The sequence below is a fragment of the Penicillium cosmopolitanum genome, assembly GCF_028827165.1.
Source record: "Penicillium cosmopolitanum strain IBT 29677 chromosome Unknown utg000005l:1.0-4006212.0:1.0-4009387.0, whole genome shotgun sequence".
Classification (NCBI taxonomy): domain Eukaryota; kingdom Fungi; phylum Ascomycota; class Eurotiomycetes; order Eurotiales; family Aspergillaceae; genus Penicillium; species Penicillium cosmopolitanum.
Window position 1 is genome coordinate 58912 of NW_026622675.1, and position 18776 is coordinate 77687.

Genomic DNA, 18776 nt, shown 5'->3' on the forward strand with positions numbered 1-18776 from the left:
CTGCATTCGAACCATTCAGCAGAATGACTGTCCGAAGCTGGCAGAACCAAGTTCGCAGCCACAGGAAACTAGTCCAAGTCAGTGGAAAACTAGTACTACTCCGACGCCGCGGGAAGCCAGCTCCATGGCTTCCCATGGATGGCATTAAGATCTGATAGAATGGGCGAGGCTGCAGTAGTGAGAGTTAGGTCTATCTAGGAAAAAAATAATATCGTTAATCTGGGACCATTTGTTCAGCGAAATTACACTGTAATTCTTCCTCTTATGTTGATCTGTTAGTCCCATTCTGCCTTATTAATCTACATGTTGAAGAGAGATAAGGCTATCCCATAAGGGTAGCTTCAGCCAGCCCCACTGAAGCAATTAGGGTTAATTTTAATATGGAGAAAGAAGTGGGTCAGGGCAGATATAAGCAAAGAGTTCAATCCCTCATTGAACTCTTTGCTTATATCTGCCCTTCTTCAAGAATCAGTCTCTGTATATCAACTACCCAATCTGATCTCCACTATCCAATATCCTTACCGAGACACAGGTCTCTAGCCTGACAACTTAGTAACCATTACAATATTCTTCATATAATCTAAGTCTATATAAGGCTTAGTATAGCAAAAGTTTAATTATAAGTCAATACTTAAGGATTACTAGTGGTGCTCAAACAATGTTAATTCTAGCTGTCTGTTGGTAATTAATACTTCTGCTCTTTCAGGATATGGTAATGTTTACTAACTATTTGACCACTGACCATGACCAGTTAGCAACGTATAACACCTAGCTCTTATTGAATTAATATTATTACAGCCCTTTACACAATAAGAATATTCCAGAGTGTTTAGGGCGGATTCGAAAGCAGCTAAGGCTGCTAGATGGCTTCCAGCTAGATTTATAAATGATGTATATTACTAAGAAAATATAATTGAATTGAACTACAGACAAACCAAGATCATAATCATTTTATCATAACAATGCTTTTGCACGAAAAATACTGAAGAAAACATAATAATAATGCACACCCCTCAAGGTCACGAGTCTTAGCATATTTGTATTGTTTAATATCTATTGGATATCCGCGGATATTGCGGATCGTGCCGCAGTCTAGTTAGGGGGGGTGTATGTCGCTTGAAATCACCCAAACAGCTGACTGCTTATATAACCAGGGGTTATTAGGTAGAGAAATCTTTGCTGGGTATATACAGTACAAGGCAATAAATCAGATGGGGCTTCCAGTGGCTCTAATCCACTGGTCAGATACTGTACGGAGCAGTCTGTGTATTGTAACCTATAATAATTCTTACTTGCTACTCTGTGCAAACAGATCTCATGCAGGCCCCTTGAAGGATCGACGGTAGCTGAGGTTCGTATAACACGGTAAACCTAACCCATTGGTGGACAGAAGATCTAGTTGGGCCCAAACATACCCCTGGCACATTAGCGCGGGAGGCTGGGCTGGGCTGAACACTTGAGTGGCGGGTAAAAGGGACGATCTCACATCCCCTAATTGCTGGGGGGGCTGATCGGTAATTTACTTCGTAGTACGCTTACCGCGCCGACCGAGCACCTGCTCTCTCGACGAAAGCTGTGCAAATTGACCAGAAGAGGGTGACATCGCTCTTCCATATTGAGTTCCATCCTGGCTTGATGTGAGCTTCGAGGCAACTCCTGACGAGCAGCCTGGTACTATGATTCGAACTCGTGTAGAGAAACATGCGCCGTGGTGTCATGTCTGGCGATCGTCGAATGGTTTCATTGTCAGTACCATGAGCCTTGCGATTTTCACGGGTAAGTGGCCACCGTTACAATATCACTGCATCGTTGAAATCGAGCTCCTATTAATGAATACCATTCTCTCAGATGAGCTTCTGTTCGCCTTCATGCTACCATTGTTGCCAACTGTCCTCGAACAGCGAATTGGTCTCGATCCGTCTTTGACACAGCGCTTCACGTCGATTTTCCTGGCCGAAGGAGCTTTCATATCTGTGATTTCTAGCCCAATATTTGGGTCAATAGCCGATGCAATCTCGAGTAAAAAGACGCTCTTGTTGCTTTTACTCGTATTGACTTTGATCAGTACAGCATGCCTATCCCTCACAACCCACCGTACGTCTTTCTTTGACCTATGTCGCAGATGTGCGTGCACTGATAATTTTCCCAGTGATATGGCTGTTTGTCGGGCGCTTCTTCCAATGCCTAACAAGCAACGGAATATGGATCGTGGGAATGTCCACCATGGCTGAGAATATTGGGAGCGAGCACATGGGAAAAATTGCCGGATTGACAAGCACACTCACAGCTGCGGGAACCACTGGCGGTCCTATTCTTGCGGGGGTTTTATTCGGGTTAGGAGGATACTGGTGCGCTTGGATGGGCCCAGCTGCGTTCCTGCTGGTCGACATCACGATGCGCCTGGTCATGATAGAAAAGCAAGACAAACCCGAACAAGGAGATCAAAACCCGGAGCAAGACCCTTGTTACAAGTCCAGGCCACTCAATCGAACGATGATGAATCGAATGGTTCGACATCGCCAGAAGCGCAGGGATGGCTCTTCTACGAACTCATATTCCGCCAATCGAGATTCTCCAGTGGTGTATTCTGTGCTTTTGTTTTTGCTTTGCTAATTGGTTGCATTGAGAGCACATTGGCCGTGCATATCCGGAGTGCATTTGGATGGGGAGCGCTTCACGTTGGGCTTCTGCTGGCATTGATTCAGGGGCCTGGCATGGTATTGGCGGCTCCAGTAGGCTGGATGAAAGACAAACTCGGCTCGCGGATCCCGACAGCAGTCGGCTTTCTTGGCTTACCACCGTTCCTCCTTTTTTCGGGAATCCTAGGTAGCAAAGTGTTCAAATGGGCAACGGACAAATTTTGGGCACAGCCTCTGTACGTTGTTTGTATGGCACTGATAGGGTGCCTTCTGTCTCTACTCAACGGGGTTGGTACGATGCAGGCAACTGGTAGGTGCAATACCACGACCGTCATCCACTGGAAGCCAACCGATTTTTATAGAAGCTATTGATATACTGGAGGCGGAAAACCCTGGCGTTTTCGGTCCCAACGGGGGATATTCCCGTGCTTTATCTATCACCAACATGACTTGGATGGCTGGACTGATGACTGGTCCTCTGCTGGCGGAATTGATCATTGGACATTTTGGCTACTTCGAGTTGCAGTGTTGTCTCGGTAAGACATACGTATTCCTCTGCCTTTCTATGTGTTAACTCTACTAGGTGGTATATCAATTGTCGCAGGGATCATGACCCTGGCTTTTCTTGGCTCGCCTGTGCCAAAATTCGCAGAGCAATTGGACGAAGATGAAGCGTGAAGCAGTATAAAGTGCGCCAAAAATCCGGACTCATCTTCAATTGTCATTTTTGATTTTTTTAACATGTATATTTAGCATTTTGAAAATGTTCAAAGTTGCTCGTGCGTATTTATCTCCCACATATCTCCAATGTCGGTACCAAAGGATTGAGTGATGACTCTTAAGGAGGGAGAAGTTGCGAATCACTGGAACGCAACTTTGGACTACTCCGCAATTTCCGCTCTTGCACGTAAAATTTTGATGCCAGTAGGCGAATCATTCGACGGTCAGTCTTTTTTGAAGGCGTACGTGGAACCTTTGTTGCCAGTAAAAACAGGGTCGGAATCATATAAGGCGGAAGTGAGATGGCAAGGACTTCCTTGATTTGTGCGACCTTTCGAATGGCGATCTTATCCTGGCTTGCATCTTTCAGACAGAGTTCGGTTGCCTCACAGTTGTTTGGATGATCACTGAGGTACAAGAACGCAGCTAGACAAGGGTCTTCTTTGCCATCGATAACGCCGAGCAGATCCACCACGATGGCGTCCTTGGATGTAAGTGATTTTCTCGAGAGATGTTCGACTTCGATCACATCAATGCGACACCCATCAAGCTTCACTATGGTGTCTTTGCGCCCGATGTACTCAATACGTCCATCGTGAGTCCAGCGCGCTAGGTCTCCCGATAGATATAGCCGGGTGAGCTGTCGTTTCGGATGAAGCTCCGTTAGCCACGGAGGAATCTCTTGCATGAATCCAGCGGGCTTTGTACGATCAGATGCTTGATGGTCTTGATCAAGGTAGCCCCTAGATAGATGAGGTCCCTCGATCACGATTTCGCCAACCGCGCCAATTGGCATTAGCTTGGCCGGGCATGTTGGATCAACAATCCAGATTGCACCACTCGAGGAGCGTCCAATTGTAGCTGGTGAGCTATTCGGGTCATAGACATTGTCGTTGTATGCACAACACACTGCTGCTTCACCCATTCCAAACTGGTTTACCAGCTTCGTCGAGCTTCCGGCCCAATTGTTCAATAGATCTTTCGACAAGGGCTCACCGCCAATGCACAGGATCTTCAAGCTTTGCATCGCATCAGGGTTCGCTTTTATGGCCACAGTGGGAGTGAGGAAGGCGATGTTAGCGTCGAGTATGCTTATGTTCTTGGCGAGATCTTGCACAGTCTTCATCGGCCCCGGCACGCAGCAACAACCACCCAGAATGAGAGGCACAAGGAACTCGAGATTGCTGATATCAAATGCGTAGTCATCATACTGCAAATATCTGGTGTCTGCATTGAGGCCAAAGTTGCTGGAATAATCTCTGATGGCAGATGCATAGGATTTGTGTTCTTGCACAATGGCCTTGGGCTTGCCAGTACTGCCCGAGGTGAATAATACCGTGCAAGCGTTGGATGGTAGAACCGTCGGCAACGAGGCCGACCGCGTGGGCAGAGGAAGACTTTCTAGCCACTCGTGGGTGACTACAGTAACAGTTTCGATGGTGTCGTAGAATCTGTCTGCAAAAAAGGGATCGCTCAACATGATCTTGGCACCGGTGCGCTGGATCACCGAGTTGAGATATGCTGGTGGGTTGCTTGAATGGATCGAGATGTACGCTCCTCCTGCACGGAGGATTGCCAACCTAGCGACGATGGCCCACGTTGACTTCTGAAAGCTACTGAGCACAAAGGACTCGGGCCGCACGCCGAGGTCATTCAGATGGTATGCTAGGCGCAGAGACAGACTATCCAAGTCACCGTATGTCAAATCACCGTCGAACGATCTGACAGCAAGCCTTTCGGGATGCCGGCGACAACTGTCCACGATCAAATCATGCAGACAATGCTCACTGGAGAAAGAAGCAGTGCTCGTGAGGCTCTTGATTATTCTCTTGTGGGGCCCCGAGCAGTATTCGATGTCTTCTAACTTGAGACTCGTTGGACAAGCTAAGATCTGCCGAAGTACGTGCTGAAATGTCCACAGCATGCTATCATTCAATTGCCTTGAGACACTGCCTGGCCTGCTAATGCTAGCAATCAACCGGCTGTTATTCTCAATGACGACAAGCTAGATATGGGCAACAAGATTATGTTAATGATGAAAGCAAATGCCTGGTGCAATGGTGAACTTACTTCTAGCTTTCCACCGAGGAAAGGTAATGCAGTCAAAGAAGGGCTTGAATTGGTTATGTATCTGAGTGCTGCAGTGCAGACAGAACGAGTCTGAGAGAGCTGCGGGCCAGCACTTGACACATTGGCTTCTTCTTGCGTCTCTAACGTTTCAAGAAGTAGCGGCACATTCCATCTCGACTCCACTCGCACAGTAAATGCAGTTGAGTCGCCGGCCTTTGAGCCCAATTCTTCATCGTAGCTTATACTGATTACTTCCTCGGCTTCGAAGCAACGGAGAGTAAGGACCCAAGCGGCTTTCAAGAAAGTCGATCCCCTGACTGATACGGAATCACTGACTTGTTGCCTCAGGTGCCAATGTTGACCCAATTCAAACTGCACGGCATCTTTGAAACAGTGGATGGGCTTTGTAGGCAGTTGAAGATACAGTCTATTCGACTCCACCAAGCTTGGGGCCATCTTGTAATATCGCAGTTGGGGCCCAGATGAAATCCAGCCGCGAGGGAGTACCAAGAGTACCAATTCAACGTGGTGTCTCGGTGGGTACGATTTGAAAGGGTTGTCTGATTCCACAAGCCGGAACCTGATTTATACATTACTTAGTATCTCTACGTAGTGACCCAAGGAATGTTGTAAAAATACAGTATGAGATCGCGAGATCTGCATGGTAGTTCCAGTTCGTGTGACGTCCAGATCTCGTCAACGTGCTAGCACTACTGGTCACATCACGGCAACGAGCCCAATCTTGGAACATGCAGATTTTAGCGCATCCTGAGGGTCTCGAGCTGAAAATGTGAATGCCGAGAGAACGACTGATGCTACACGGAAACGACGAGCCCTTGCTTTGTGCATCGCCCCTGGTGGAGCCTTGAAAGCCTTGGAATGCAAGAAGCGCCCCCCGAGGGATCCAATCAAGCATAGATATATTACGAATTTATAATGCCGGAATAGAGTCGCAATATCTGGAGGACTTGAAATGTATGAAAGCTAATCGTAAGTGCACGTGGAATTCTAGAGGAAATTCATGGCGAATCTTGCCATTATGGGGGCTTGTCAATGGCGGGCGGAGTTTGTGAGGAGTCCAAAACCTTCTGCATGGTCCTGCATACTGATCGTCGCTCCGCACCATCCGCAACCTATACGAAGCGATCAGAATCATGTATTTGGGGCGTATGTGCTCAGGGTATAGCCGGGATGAATATCCCTGGGCCTGGCCGTTCAATGGTGACGAAGCGGTGAAATTAAAACCCAAAAGCGAGTAATTTATGGGGCAGTCTTTTCTCTCAACTCCTTTTGATCTTTAATTGCGAAAGGCATTTCCTCTGTGCCTTTTTTACAAGATGACTGTGACTCTAAAGTCTACTTCAAATGGTCATCGCTCAGCGGAGCCTCCTCTTGATCATGACTTCCATAATGCTTGGGGAACAATATACTCGAACAATGCTTTCGTCAGTGACAATCGCGCTCGACAGGTATGGGAAGAGTATACGGTGAGCCCTGGAAGAGTTGAGCAACAGTATCATGTACTGCTGAACGAGTATACCGACCGGTTTCAATCATTTTTCAACGGATATTGGCCCATAACATTTCACGCGCACGTTAGTGATGTGCTGATTCCAACCACCTTGGCAAGTCTCATTCTCAATACCGCATCAACATGTCCACTGGTGGTGGAAGACCCAGCACTATCCCCGTTGCTGAAGGATGACCCAGAGCCGGAAAAGGTCCAAGAATTCGCCCGCAACCTTCTTGGTTGGAATGATGCTCACATCAAGACGCCGAAACTGGCGATTGTTGACGGAATCTATGGGTGCGCTTATGGGCCCTTGGTGAGTCCAATGAACCGATCATCAACCACAGAATATACTGACCAGCAAAAGGCACACTCTTCGGACGAGTGGGAATACAGAATCATCGGATCGGGTCCTGAATCATTCTACGTACGCCGAAGCGACTTTGTGACGGAAGACATATTATCGAACAAACTCGTTGAGGCCAAAAAGGAAGGATGCGTTGCAGTGATCTGTGATCTGGTCAACGCGTCAGATGGATCAGTCTTCCCGCCCGAATACTTCTGTCTCTTACGAAAGTGCTGCGATAAAGCACGCATATGTCTGCTTGTTGATGAAGCCATGACCGCAATCCGTTGCGGAGCACCACTGGTTCATCAGAGACCCGAATACTTCGAAGATGGCCAGATCCAGCCTGACATGATTGCCTTTGGTAAAGGCTTGGGTATCAGTGGCATTGCGATCAACTTCAACGGCCTGATGATGCGACATCTCGCTTTCCACAAAGAGGAGCTCATTCGCCAGTCAATCAGATTCTGGCGCTCTATGGTCACGAGGCCGATTGCGACACCAGTGTTGATCGAAGCCTTGGGCACCTTGAATGTAGCGGCGGCCGAGGATTGGCCGGCAAGAAGTGAGCAAATTGGAAAAGCGTTCAGAGAATTTGTCATTCGCCATGCGAAGAACGATCAACCACCTGGAGAGGAGATTGTGCGTGGTCTAGGCGCGTTCATCGCAGTTCCGCGGGAGATCAATAAACAGTTCAATGCTATGGCAGCATTTCGTAGGAGAAGTGCTTGGGCGCGGTGGATTCCCAAGCTAAATAGTGCTGCTGCTGTGGATAGCGAAGCGATCGAGAGATATCTCATTGGCTCCGATGCAAAACAACTTCGGCATATCATGACAGAAGAGGCCAATCGGCTTGGGACGAAACCGCTCTGGTGCTGGATTTGCGGAATCGATGCAATGACAGACGATTGGTGTCGGACCTGCTTTTTGGGACACTGCGGGACTGAAGCGTGCGCAAAGGGCTTTAGCACTCACAAGTGTCTATAGCCCTCCTGGATACGCCCCTCATACAATTCTTCCAGGTCATTCGTGTAGACACAGAACGTGATTAGTACAAGACCCCACAATCAGATGTTTTGTGAAAAGAAAAGACGTGAACACATCATTTGATTCTCTGTCCTCTCGCACTTCAAAAATAATCAACGTAACAGTAGTCAGGTCAAGTGCTGTGGGCAATCTTTCTTGTTGAAGGTTCGTGCGTGCCGTAAGCATAATGCACGACGAATCACATTGACAGCTTGTGAAGTTAACTTTTCATGTAAATTACGACTAGTCAGCATTTCCAGTACCAGAAACATCTTTGGATACATCCTGAGGTCGTTCTGTCCCTCGGAGCCACTCGCCCGCAACCCACTTCATCCACGACCTGAGGTATACTCTGACTCACTCGAGGGCTGAAATGAGAGCAGAATGAAACGAATTCTTTTCCTGACAACTCCCCCAACTGGCCTTGTCGAGAGATACGTTGCAGAAGATGACTGGTCGAATGAGATGTTACCGCCACTCCTCTCAAAAGCAGGTGCACTGGTCACCGTCAAACGGTGGCTGGATGAGGACATCATTGCCTCCATCTTGAATCACGATGTTGTGACTTTTCTCTGGGCTGAGGACTACATTCGACATCCCATTGAATTCCAGCATTTTCTCATGAAAGCTCGAACAGCGATCGAGTCAATCAAAGACGGTAATAGTCGCCCATGCATGGTGAATCCTATCGAGCTGGTCCAATGGAACATGGACAAGAAATATCTCTTGGAGATGCACGACGCGGGACTCGATATACCCAAGATGGAAATGATTGAGGCGAAACGATTTGATTCTGCGTCCGCGTTGCACCGACGACTGATTGAATTTCAATCATCTGGGCCCGTCGTCCTCAAACCAGCGATTTCTGCATCCTCTAACAACACCACACTCATCTCTGACATTTCAACCCTCTCGAAGGAAGACACCACACACTTGCAGTCATGCATTAATGGTCACCTTGGAAGCTCAATCGTTTTGCAGCAGTTTGAGCCATCCATCTCAGTGGGTGAATATTCGTTCATATTTATCGGCGAAAGTCTCTCTCACGTGGTTCTGAAATCGCCTCGTAGCGGCGAGTTCCGCTGTCAGGCGCAATTCGGTGGCGAACTGAGTCGCAAACCAATTGAAGAGATTCAGAAGACGACCTTGTCTGTCGTCAACTCTATCATTGATACGCTCAAGGATCGGTTCGGGAGTGCGACAACAGGGAAGATGGGGTATATGCGCGTGGATGGCTTGGTGACCAAAGATCGCCCATTCATCTTGATGGAAATCGAAGCTATTGAGCCTTGTCTTTATCTTGAAATGGGGGGACTCGACCAGAGTCTGTCGCTATTGTTGTCAATTTAGTCTATGAGATCCAAATAAATGTCTCCAATTCACTTTAACACGTGCCCTGCGTCATCAGAAACATTTCATACTTCATGTCTAATTGCCCACGGCTAGAGACATTTTTCTAAAGTGTCAGCTTTGAGGGCTTCTGTATAATAACTACGAGATATTACTGTCATCTCTAACATCACCATTAATGTCCTCTCCCAGATCTTGCTTTACAGATGTTATATGTAACCTCAGATGTGGGATGGATAAATCAACCACAACTCAGCTTGAATGGCTGGATTAACCTAATAATGATCACTAGTAGTAGAACATTTTTGAGCGTGATCAAGGAGTTTTCTCCAGCACAGGCTTCTAACTCCATGCGTATGTACAACATGCTTATGCGAACTATGAGCTTATAGTTGATATGATGGGTCTCTGTCACTGATTGGCGTGCATAGATTTCGGAGCAGTTTTCCACGTTTGATAATTTGCGTTAATATTCAACAACATGAAGTCTTATGGATGTATATTGAGCCGCACAATGACAGACCATGTTGTTCATTCTGAACTGGTTATAAGAGGGCTGTCCACACCGACCCTGTCATTTCAAGATCTGACAATATGAGCACCAAAAAGCATTTTTAGCATAAGAAGATAACTATATTAGCTATACTGCTTTATTAACATTTAAGATTAACATTAGTTACTATAGTAACGACTGTAGGTAGCCCAGAGTAGGGCCTGGATAGGCCCGTATGACGTTGTTAGCCTTGTTGCCCTAATTATATAATAATTTTGCTGTCATAATAAGTGTCAGGATGCTCAAGTACTCACAGAGATCAAGATACGACGTACCGCAGCAGGCAAAGGAAGTAGTACCGATTCGACGAAAGTAATGGGGAGAAGAATAAGAAGGAAGAAGCTGAGATGAACTAGATACACATGTAGGTAGTGGGTGCCTAAGTGGATGCCGCAGGTGTAAGTTATCCACGAATAACTAACTAATGTAGTAGGGATTCTGCTCTTAACATCGGAGTCATATGATCAGAGCCTTAGCAACAAGGTGTCTGCTTACAGGGAGATATTTAGTTTACGCGATAGCAATCTAGGAATACACACACCTGTCAAGTGTCACAATTCTGTCTTTTCTGTTCCTGCGGCGGTAGCAGTATCGGTGTACTGCCTATAAAGGCTTCGATGCCTTAGGAAGCTATATCTCAGTGGCCATCGCCTTGCCTACTCGCCTGCACACTGCGTGTGTGGTGGTTTTGTCTCTCTGCGATCGACCCGTCTGCTTGACAGACAGCCAGCGAGCATTCCCATCTTTCACTAACTAGTAATAACACCAGTTCGTTACAATTAGGAGATAGTATTCCAAGACAAGGTGGCCTTAGGGACACCCCAAAGCTAGTACAAAAATGGAATGCGGGTGTGTCTTATCTTCCTCTAGGATCAAAATTACTATATCGAGATGAAATACTGATAATCATTTAGGGCTGCGTATCCTCCATGTATGGGTGAATAATGAACGTGAATCACAGTTTGGTATGGTAGCCTTTGAGGAGATAGTATAATAGTTAGTCTTGACTTAAGACATTGTTAATCTGCACATCCATAAGTTGGTATTTGTACCAGCTGTCTCTGTGTTAACAGAGTCCGAATCCAGATATGTTGTTCGCGCAGACATATCTATCATCTTACTCCTACGAAGTTCAGCGATAGTAGCCCTGGCGAAGATCCACTCACTGTTGATCATGCTCTTAATGAGCGCGTGGAAGGCCTTGTCGCGGATTCCGAGAACGGCTTCCCAGTCAGGGAATTTCCCAGTTGTGCCTTGCTCGGCTAGAATTCCGGTGTCGCGCATGATACTGAGACCAACGGCCACGCCCTTTAAGGCCTTTGCTGCGACGCTGGCGGTCAAGCGTGTATTGGTACGTGTTGGCGGCGGCATATTGAGTCTGGCCTGGATAGCCGAGGATGCCGGAAATGGAGGAGCGGATGGTGAAGAAATCCAGCGGTTGTGTGGGCGAGAAGTAGTTCTGCAGATTCAGCGTGCCTTGAGTATTGGGACGCATGGGTTGCGTCCAATCCGCGTAAGATACATTCTCGAAGAGAATGTCACGACGCATCATGGCCGTCTGGACCGGGCCCGCGATGGGTGGGAGGTCGGCACATTATTACATGGCGGAGAGGAAGGTAGGTTCATCTGCTACGTCTGCGCGGTAAACTTTGACAACGGCGCCGAAAGTGGTGAGGTCCTGGACTGTGGCTTTGGTATTCGCACTGGAACCGCCAGAGCGGGATATAAATGCGATGTGTCGTGCTCCTATCATAGAAGCTGAAGCCGAAGTCAGAATTGTTGCCCTCCTCATCGATTGCCATGTTACGGGCAATGATGCGATGGACAAATTTGGGATCGCTGTCTCGCTTGTTTATGGTGATTTTGGCGAGGTCGACTGTATCCATTGAATAATACTTCCAACCACCCTCGTTGCGAGGGACCTGATCAAGAAGGTTCCAGCCCGGGCTCGAAGATTCGGCAATATCTCGCTTCGCGCGACTATTAAAGGACTACTGATAGTCGTTGTTGTTGAGGCCAATTGAGCCACTGACGAATTCCAGCACGATGAAAAGGCCGTCAAGACCGTGCCGAAAATAGCCAACATATTTTAACACACTGGGCTGCATTCTCTTATTCACATACCGACGAAGCATATCTGATTCCAATATGAATAAATGCAGACCCGATAGGTGCTTTTTAGGAGATTACAGTATATGATGTGCCAAACAAGGTAAAGAGGAGAAGCACGATAACGAAAGTAATATTTGATGACTTACACAGCAGAACTAGCACTAATACTCATGATGACCCTGCCCGTTCTCCGACAGTCTATGTGTGGCTAGGGAGGGCTCGCTAGACTGCGACCGAGAAGCTTACCTTCATCTGCCTCGTAGAGGACCATTTCGGCTGCACTGTTGTCAACTTGGGGGACAACAGGTGTCTCATTCGCAGTTGTTGGGACAGCCGAGATGAGCCGAGCAACAAGAAGGAAAGAACAAAGATGGTTGAGAACCCTCATTGTACATTAATGACTCGAGAGATCTTTGAAATGTCTTGCGATGATTGAGGTTGTTCTTACTTCATCCCTTAACCCCGAAATAGGAACAAATGATCAAGATAGCCTAAAAAAGGGTCGTATTGTTAAGCTATATAATTTTAATTTATCTTTCCTAAAATAGCCTTCCAGGGTGGCTGACTCGCACAGGTGGCCGACTGATGGGTTAAACGTGTTGGTTTTTACCAAGCAACAGGGCCCGGGCCATGTACACCGCCGCACCCCTGAGCGGCCTAGTAGGAGCTAGTCCGGGCAATCCTGTAACTTTTGCCCTCCCCACCTACACACCCCATTGATCCTAAATATCTCCCACTGGTCACAGTGATCTGGGACCTGTTATTCTCACCACCGTTAAGAATTACGTCTCCACAAGTTTTGGCACCTATTTGATTACTCTATTGAACCAACGGTCGGGCCCAACGTTGGGCAGCCTAGTTCCCTTGCTGGTCAGCATGGCAAAAGGAGGCCCCCAAAACCCGAAATCAACATATGGTCGCAGCCATGAAGAGGATCCTATTTTTCAAAATCGCCTTTTTGGGATCGCAGATGCCTATCCTGACAACCCCATTGTCAAATGGCTTGTTGTTCCATTTGCTCGACACCCTTTGAAGTGAAACATACCATCTCAACCCCCGAACGAGAATTAAGCTAACTAAACTAGATCCACTCTAGCGGTCATGGCATTACTATTTGGCCCGCTAATTACATGCAGCCTTCGCAATGATGATGACAAAATTTGTGACGGAAGATTTGTAACAATGTCATTTTATGTGTCACTTGTTTTTATGATATTAATTTGTTACACTGGTTACCTTCGCAGGAGGCTTGCGAAGGAGAGACGTTCAGTACAGGTGGCTTACGCTCGTAACGGCTTTGCGGCAATCGTATGAATTTTCTACAGGAAGTGATACGGAATGACCTATGCAATTGTCCCTACGAAATCTTCCTTGCTTAGACGCGTCAGTCATGTAAACCGGCCTATAGTAACTTCTCTGGTTGATGTCGTGAATGCAGTTTTCTGGTCGTCCAATATTAGATCAAAGATAGAACAATCGCGCGACGATGAAATAAAATTTTCTAGGTTAAAATTTGAATGTTGGAATCTAGACAAGTAGCCTATCTAAAAAGAGTACTCGAGTCGGCCTGAAGATTTTCCCCTGATAGAAATTATTTTCTTGCGGATGGGGTCATTAAAGATGGATCATTTTGTCTCATCCAGCACAAAGCTGACAATATCATCTTGCAGAAAGTGCGCGTAGGCAATACAGTAGCACTAGGAAATGGATATATATGTATAGAAGTGTGCAGATTGAATGTAGTGTACTAGTGCTACTAGTAGTCCGAGGGTGTATATAGGCGAGGGAGTTGGGAATGTCAGGGTATAACTATATCTCATCATACGAACAAGAATATTAGCGCCAAATGAAGGATACTCTAAATTCATCCCTGCAAATCCGCTTGTGTTATTTCTTAGCTGGAATTCGACCAAAGCAGCGGGCCTGCGATTTCATGAAAGGAGAACCGGTAGCAAGATAATACTTATTCTGGAATAAGTAAGAAGGGAGAATTGTTTAAGCTCCACCCGAATAAATTGGCACCTATGGGTTCGAGACTGCGAAGGTGGTACCCAGTGAACCATAAGAGGGATGTGATTTCTAAGGGATAATCGAAACTCTCTCTCCTGGACCAGCATGTTCTGCCGCAGCATCAAATGCTTCCTTCCATTTTTCCATGGGAAATCTCCCAACTATCCGACAGCCAGCTTCCCTTCCTAGTTTCAGAGCCCCTGACTCAACCATTTGGATCAACTTGAGGATATCATCTCGCTCATACATCCACTTTCCCTTGATAGTGAGATTTCGGCGGACGACGGGAGAGGCGGGAATCGCCATATCTCCCATAGCACCACCCATTAGACAAATGCGACCGGAGTGTCTGAGAGACATAATCGCACTTTTGATATGTGATGAACCGGCTGCAAACTGGGGGGGAGGTATCGAAGAAGGCATCGGCGGCGCCCAATTTCGCGAGAGCCTCCACCTCCTGCTGAAGGTCGTTCGTGATTTGGATTAGCTGAATACGATCATCGCTAGCATCGGGCAGAAACTTTGACTTAAGATTCTCCAGTGTCTCGTTATTTCTGCCCATTGCGATAACGCTAGCCCCCATAGCTAGAGCCACCTGTACAGCAGCACTACCAAATGCTCCTGTTGCAGGACTTATTATGATTTTGTCGCAGACAGCCAGGCCAATACTGCGGAGGCCACCGAAGGGAACGAGCTGAACAGCAATATATAGTAGTTCATCAATCGTGTATCCGAGTCCGCCTTCTGCCGGTGATCCAAGTAGCCGCTTCTCGTTCAGCGAGAAACAATTCTCTAGCGGCAGTCTCGCATACTCGGCATATGTCGAGTCACGCCATTCCCCGCGCATCATGCGCTTACTAGCCTCCGAGTGGCCATCGTTAATACCAGACAGGGCACCAACACTGTAGTCGTCGCGTCCGCGAATATAGATATCAATGAAAACAAGGTCGCCTACTTGAAGCTTAGCAGCATCAGGGCCTATGGCTGCGACACGCCCAATGGCACCACTGCCTGGTACCGATGGAGTTGCAAGTTCATAGTTGCGGGTACCGTTGTAGATGTCTCGGGAGTAGGAAAGCACTGCGGCTGCCAGGATCTTGATGACGGCGCTTCCCGAGGTTGGTTGCGGGGTAGGTCGGGTTTCGAGGTGAAGGCGTTCTCCGATTGCGTTGAGGACTAAGGCACGACAGGTTTTTGGGAGAGATTTCGTCGCCATTGTTATTATTAGGATTGTAGTTGTAGAAATATGATACCCCGCAGCGATTTGACAGCAAGCTCGATTAATGTGAACCGGATTCAGGACGTAGCCCTTCTTTAACATTTTGTAGATCGGTATGGCAGTGGAGGCCAATGCAGAAGTTCTAGCATTATTAAAATATTGGTCAAACGGATTTCTCAAGTCAGAGGGAATCAGTACGGGGTAGTACCGATTACGGCCAATAGATGGTAAATTGATAACTGGTTGAAGAATTAAGCGCGAGTTCCCTCTAATTACCATACATATGGTGGTGGATCCAGTACATGTAAGCCCTGACAATCATCTCCTGAAGAGTACTAGCGGTAATTTAACCCTCCTTCACTTCGTCAGGATCAGCTGCGCCTTCTCTCTGTCGGGGCCTTTTTTTAACTTCGTTCATGATTCGTAGTAGACTAACCGTATCCAAAATAGTGACACTCTTAATCCTACTAGATCTGCTGGGGTCTAAAAACTCTCCGATTTCTAACCGGACCCTTTCTTAATTACTTCGGGCGGTTCCATGCAATTTCGGTTGGCTGGTTGGGAAGCCTCCGACGATATTGAACCCCGACAGCAAGTATGATTAACTACCGAATGCCCCTTGAAACACATATAACCCACAGTGGTAATGAATCGTTGTGTTGATTCTAGAGCGTATCTAGCTTCTATTTTTAACAAAAACGTTTCGACCACGACTATGGGAACTGCTTTTGATTATGTCATCGTTGGAGGAGGTACATCAGGTGCGGAACTACTCCAGTGTTGTTTCTCTGCAAAACGCAAGCTGATAAGAAGCAAAGGCTGTGTATTGGCTAGCCGTCTCTCTACTTACCTACCACAGAGCTCGATTCTTGTGATCGAAGCCGGCTTGGAGCAGGATCCTCGGGTTAAACCAAGTTTAGGCCTCGTCGGACAGCCCGCAAGAGAAATAAAATGGGTTTTCCCAAGTGCCCCACAGAAGGCACTTGGCGATAAGACGACGGATTTCACGCAAGGCAAGATCCTCGGTGGAACCTCGTCAATCAACCATCAAGTCTGGTCTCGTGGTGCGTACGGGGATTTGTATGTTTTCTTTGTCGAGCCACCTTATTCTCCACGCTAGCTTGCGAATGTACGCACACTGACGGATCTCGCTGGATAAGTGAGCGATGGGGAACCGAGGTAGGCGACCAACGGTGGTCGTGGGAAGGATTACTCCCGTTCTTCAAGAAATCCGAGACTTTCATCCCTGGGGTCAATCTGCAGGATAAGGACCTTTCTGCATTGCACGGGGATTCTGGGCCGATCAAGGTCAGCAAAACACCGTCTCGGATAGCTTGGTGAAATTGAGATTAGAGGCAAGGCTAACGGAAGCAACACTTTTAGGTTTCCCAAGTTTCTTCATCTGGGCGTCCACGCGAGTATCCATTGAAGGAGGCCATGGCTAGAATGTACGAATCTGTAGGATGTCAGCGTGCTAACGACATGAACTCTGGCGATATTCTGGGATACAGCGAGGCGACGACTAGTTCCTACGATGGAATCCGCCAGTGGTCAGCAGGAAACTACCCGTTCGGTGAAAATGTAACGATTTGGACCGACACCCATGCGACCAAGATTGTGTTCCAAGGAAAGCGTGCAACAGGCGTCGAGTTCTTGCGATCTGGAAACGTCAAAGGCGAAGTGTCAGCGAGACGGGAAGTCATTGTGTCGAGTGGAGCTCAGGGGTCACCGAAGCTTCTCCTGTTGAGGCAAGTGCCTTAGTCCTGCGCCTTGTCACCGACGACATATCGCTAATTTGTTGTATAGTGGGATTGGGCCTGGTCAGGAGCTCGAAAGGCATGGAATCCAAAAGGTGGCAGACCTTCCGGTTGGTGAGAATTATAGTGACCATCCCATGCTGGCCACATACTGGAACCTTGAAGAGCGCGGCCTATCCCTTGGAGATGTTGCAATGAAAACTCCCGAGTGTGACTGGACCACTGGACTACCCGTGGACTGGATGGCCTTTCACCGTCACGATAATGATTCCATTGTTGCTCTTGCCCAGAGTGAGCTTGATGCTCTCGAACTGGAACGCTTTAAGAACAAGAGCAGAGCGCACACTGAATCCGTCATCCTGTAGGGAGCACCTCGACGAATCCCCACCTTGTTCTCTTGGACGAAAGCTAAAATAGTTCCAGATACGGCCATATTGACTTCACTGGCAAGGCTGGGCCGGCGCCAACGGGATCCAACATCTGCGTCATGAATATTCTGGTCACACCCTCATCCCGTGGCACAGTGACGCTACGGTCCACCGACCCATTTGACTCAGCTATCTGTGACCCCAACATCCTGTCGAACGAGTTTGACCGGCAGCTCTTCTTTTCCGTTGTGCGCTTGACAAGCAACGCTCTCGAACAATCTATTGGTCCGGAATATGGTCTCGCGGAATATGGTATGGACGAGAGTATCAAAGCTGACTACAGTGACGATGCCATCATGCAGCGCTGTATTCGAATTGCGCGCCCTGTCAACCACGGCAGTGGAACCTGCGCCATGGGCAGCGTTGTTGATGCCGAATGTCGGGTCAAGGGCATCGAGGGCCTGCGAGTCATCGACTCGAGTGTGATTCCTCTCCCTCTCTGTGGACACTACCAGGCCGCTGTCTATGCAATGGCGGAGCAGGTGAGCTTTCTAAGGGTATGCGAATATATCCATAAACCCACGCTAACTTGAAATTTAGATGGCCGAAGTGTTGTCAGCCTAGTCCAATGTTCAATCACCTGCGGATGTATGTGTGGTGTAAATGTTCCTGGGCTGGATATTTGTCAACTGTTGACTGTCGCTCACAATCCGCCACCAGGGCTCTTTGCCGTGCCTTTATTCTTTATGAACTCTCTCCTTATTTATACGGACTTGTAGTGCGCAAATCAAGCCCTGCACCCCTGCGTCTTATAATCCATGGAGTATTAGGGACAGTAGTCTGATTCTTGCCAAAAGTGTAGGAAGCTCACGTAGTTGGTTGCTCAGTGGTGTGACCTTTGGGCTTCGTAGTTTTTTAACGGCTTTTTCCACGGTGATGACCCAAATTAGGCTTCGAGCATATGTGCACATCTTCTTTAGTATGTACTTCTGTAAGTACAAAAGGTGTATCATTCCCCGATAGTCTAACTCTGCTACGTTCCCTGGATTTACTATCGATGGAAACATAATGTCACACATGCAATAACCCGTAATAT

General features: G+C 47.5%; 7 protein-coding genes across 7 annotated transcripts; 4 read left to right on the plus strand and 3 right to left on the minus strand.

Annotated features, from left to right (window-relative positions):
- Positions 1-1829: 1829 nt before the first annotated feature.
- On the plus strand, positions 1830-3317 carry N7509_003041 (major facilitator superfamily domain-containing protein; the record flags this gene model as incomplete). The annotated part of the gene is made up of 6 exons (XM_056627678.1): positions 1830-2019; positions 2071-2094; positions 2150-2403; positions 2478-2949; positions 3002-3175; positions 3223-3317. The coding sequence occupies 6 exons, from the start codon at positions 1830-1832 to the stop codon at positions 3315-3317; spliced, it is 1209 nt and encodes a 402-aa protein (XP_056490412.1).
- A 160-nt stretch (positions 3318-3477) lies between these two features.
- Positions 3478-5885, minus strand: N7509_003042 (non-ribosomal peptide synthetase; the record flags this gene model as incomplete). Its single annotated transcript, XM_056627679.1, has 2 exons — positions 3478-5364; positions 5430-5885. 2 exons carry the CDS (start codon positions 5883-5885, stop codon positions 3478-3480), a joined length of 2343 nt encoding a protein of 780 aa, XP_056490413.1.
- Positions 5886-6766: 881 nt separating this feature from the next.
- Positions 6767-8272, plus strand: N7509_003043 (pyridoxal phosphate-dependent transferase; the record flags this gene model as incomplete). Its single annotated transcript, XM_056627680.1, has 1 exon — positions 6767-8272. One exon carries the CDS (start codon positions 6767-6769, stop codon positions 8270-8272), a length of 1506 nt encoding a protein of 501 aa, XP_056490414.1.
- Positions 8273-8695: 423 nt separating this feature from the next.
- On the plus strand, positions 8696-9661 carry N7509_003044 (ATP-grasp domain-containing protein; the record flags this gene model as incomplete). The annotated part of the gene is made up of 1 exon (XM_056627681.1): positions 8696-9661. The coding sequence occupies one exon, from the start codon at positions 8696-8698 to the stop codon at positions 9659-9661; it is 966 nt and encodes a 321-aa protein (XP_056490415.1).
- Positions 9662-11222: 1561 nt separating this feature from the next.
- N7509_003045 (phenolpthiocerol synthesis polyketide synthase ppsB) lies at positions 11223-11585 on the minus strand (the record flags this gene model as incomplete). The annotated part of the gene is made up of 1 exon (XM_056627682.1): positions 11223-11585. One exon carries the CDS (start codon positions 11583-11585, stop codon positions 11223-11225), a length of 363 nt encoding a protein of 120 aa, XP_056490416.1.
- A 2820-nt stretch (positions 11586-14405) lies between these two features.
- Positions 14406-15552, minus strand: N7509_003046 (putative isopropanol dehydrogenase; the record flags this gene model as incomplete). Its single annotated transcript, XM_056627683.1, has 2 exons — positions 14406-14732; positions 14791-15552. 2 exons carry the CDS (start codon positions 15550-15552, stop codon positions 14406-14408), a joined length of 1089 nt encoding a protein of 362 aa, XP_056490417.1.
- Positions 15553-16270: 718 nt separating this feature from the next.
- Positions 16271-18304, plus strand: N7509_003047 (GMC family oxidoreductase; the record flags this gene model as incomplete). The annotated part of the gene is made up of 6 exons (XM_056627684.1): positions 16271-16635; positions 16716-16863; positions 16939-17279; positions 17362-17673; positions 17736-18222; positions 18281-18304. The coding sequence occupies 6 exons, from the start codon at positions 16271-16273 to the stop codon at positions 18302-18304; spliced, it is 1677 nt and encodes a 558-aa protein (XP_056490418.1).
- Between the last annotated feature and the right edge of the window lie 472 nt (positions 18305-18776).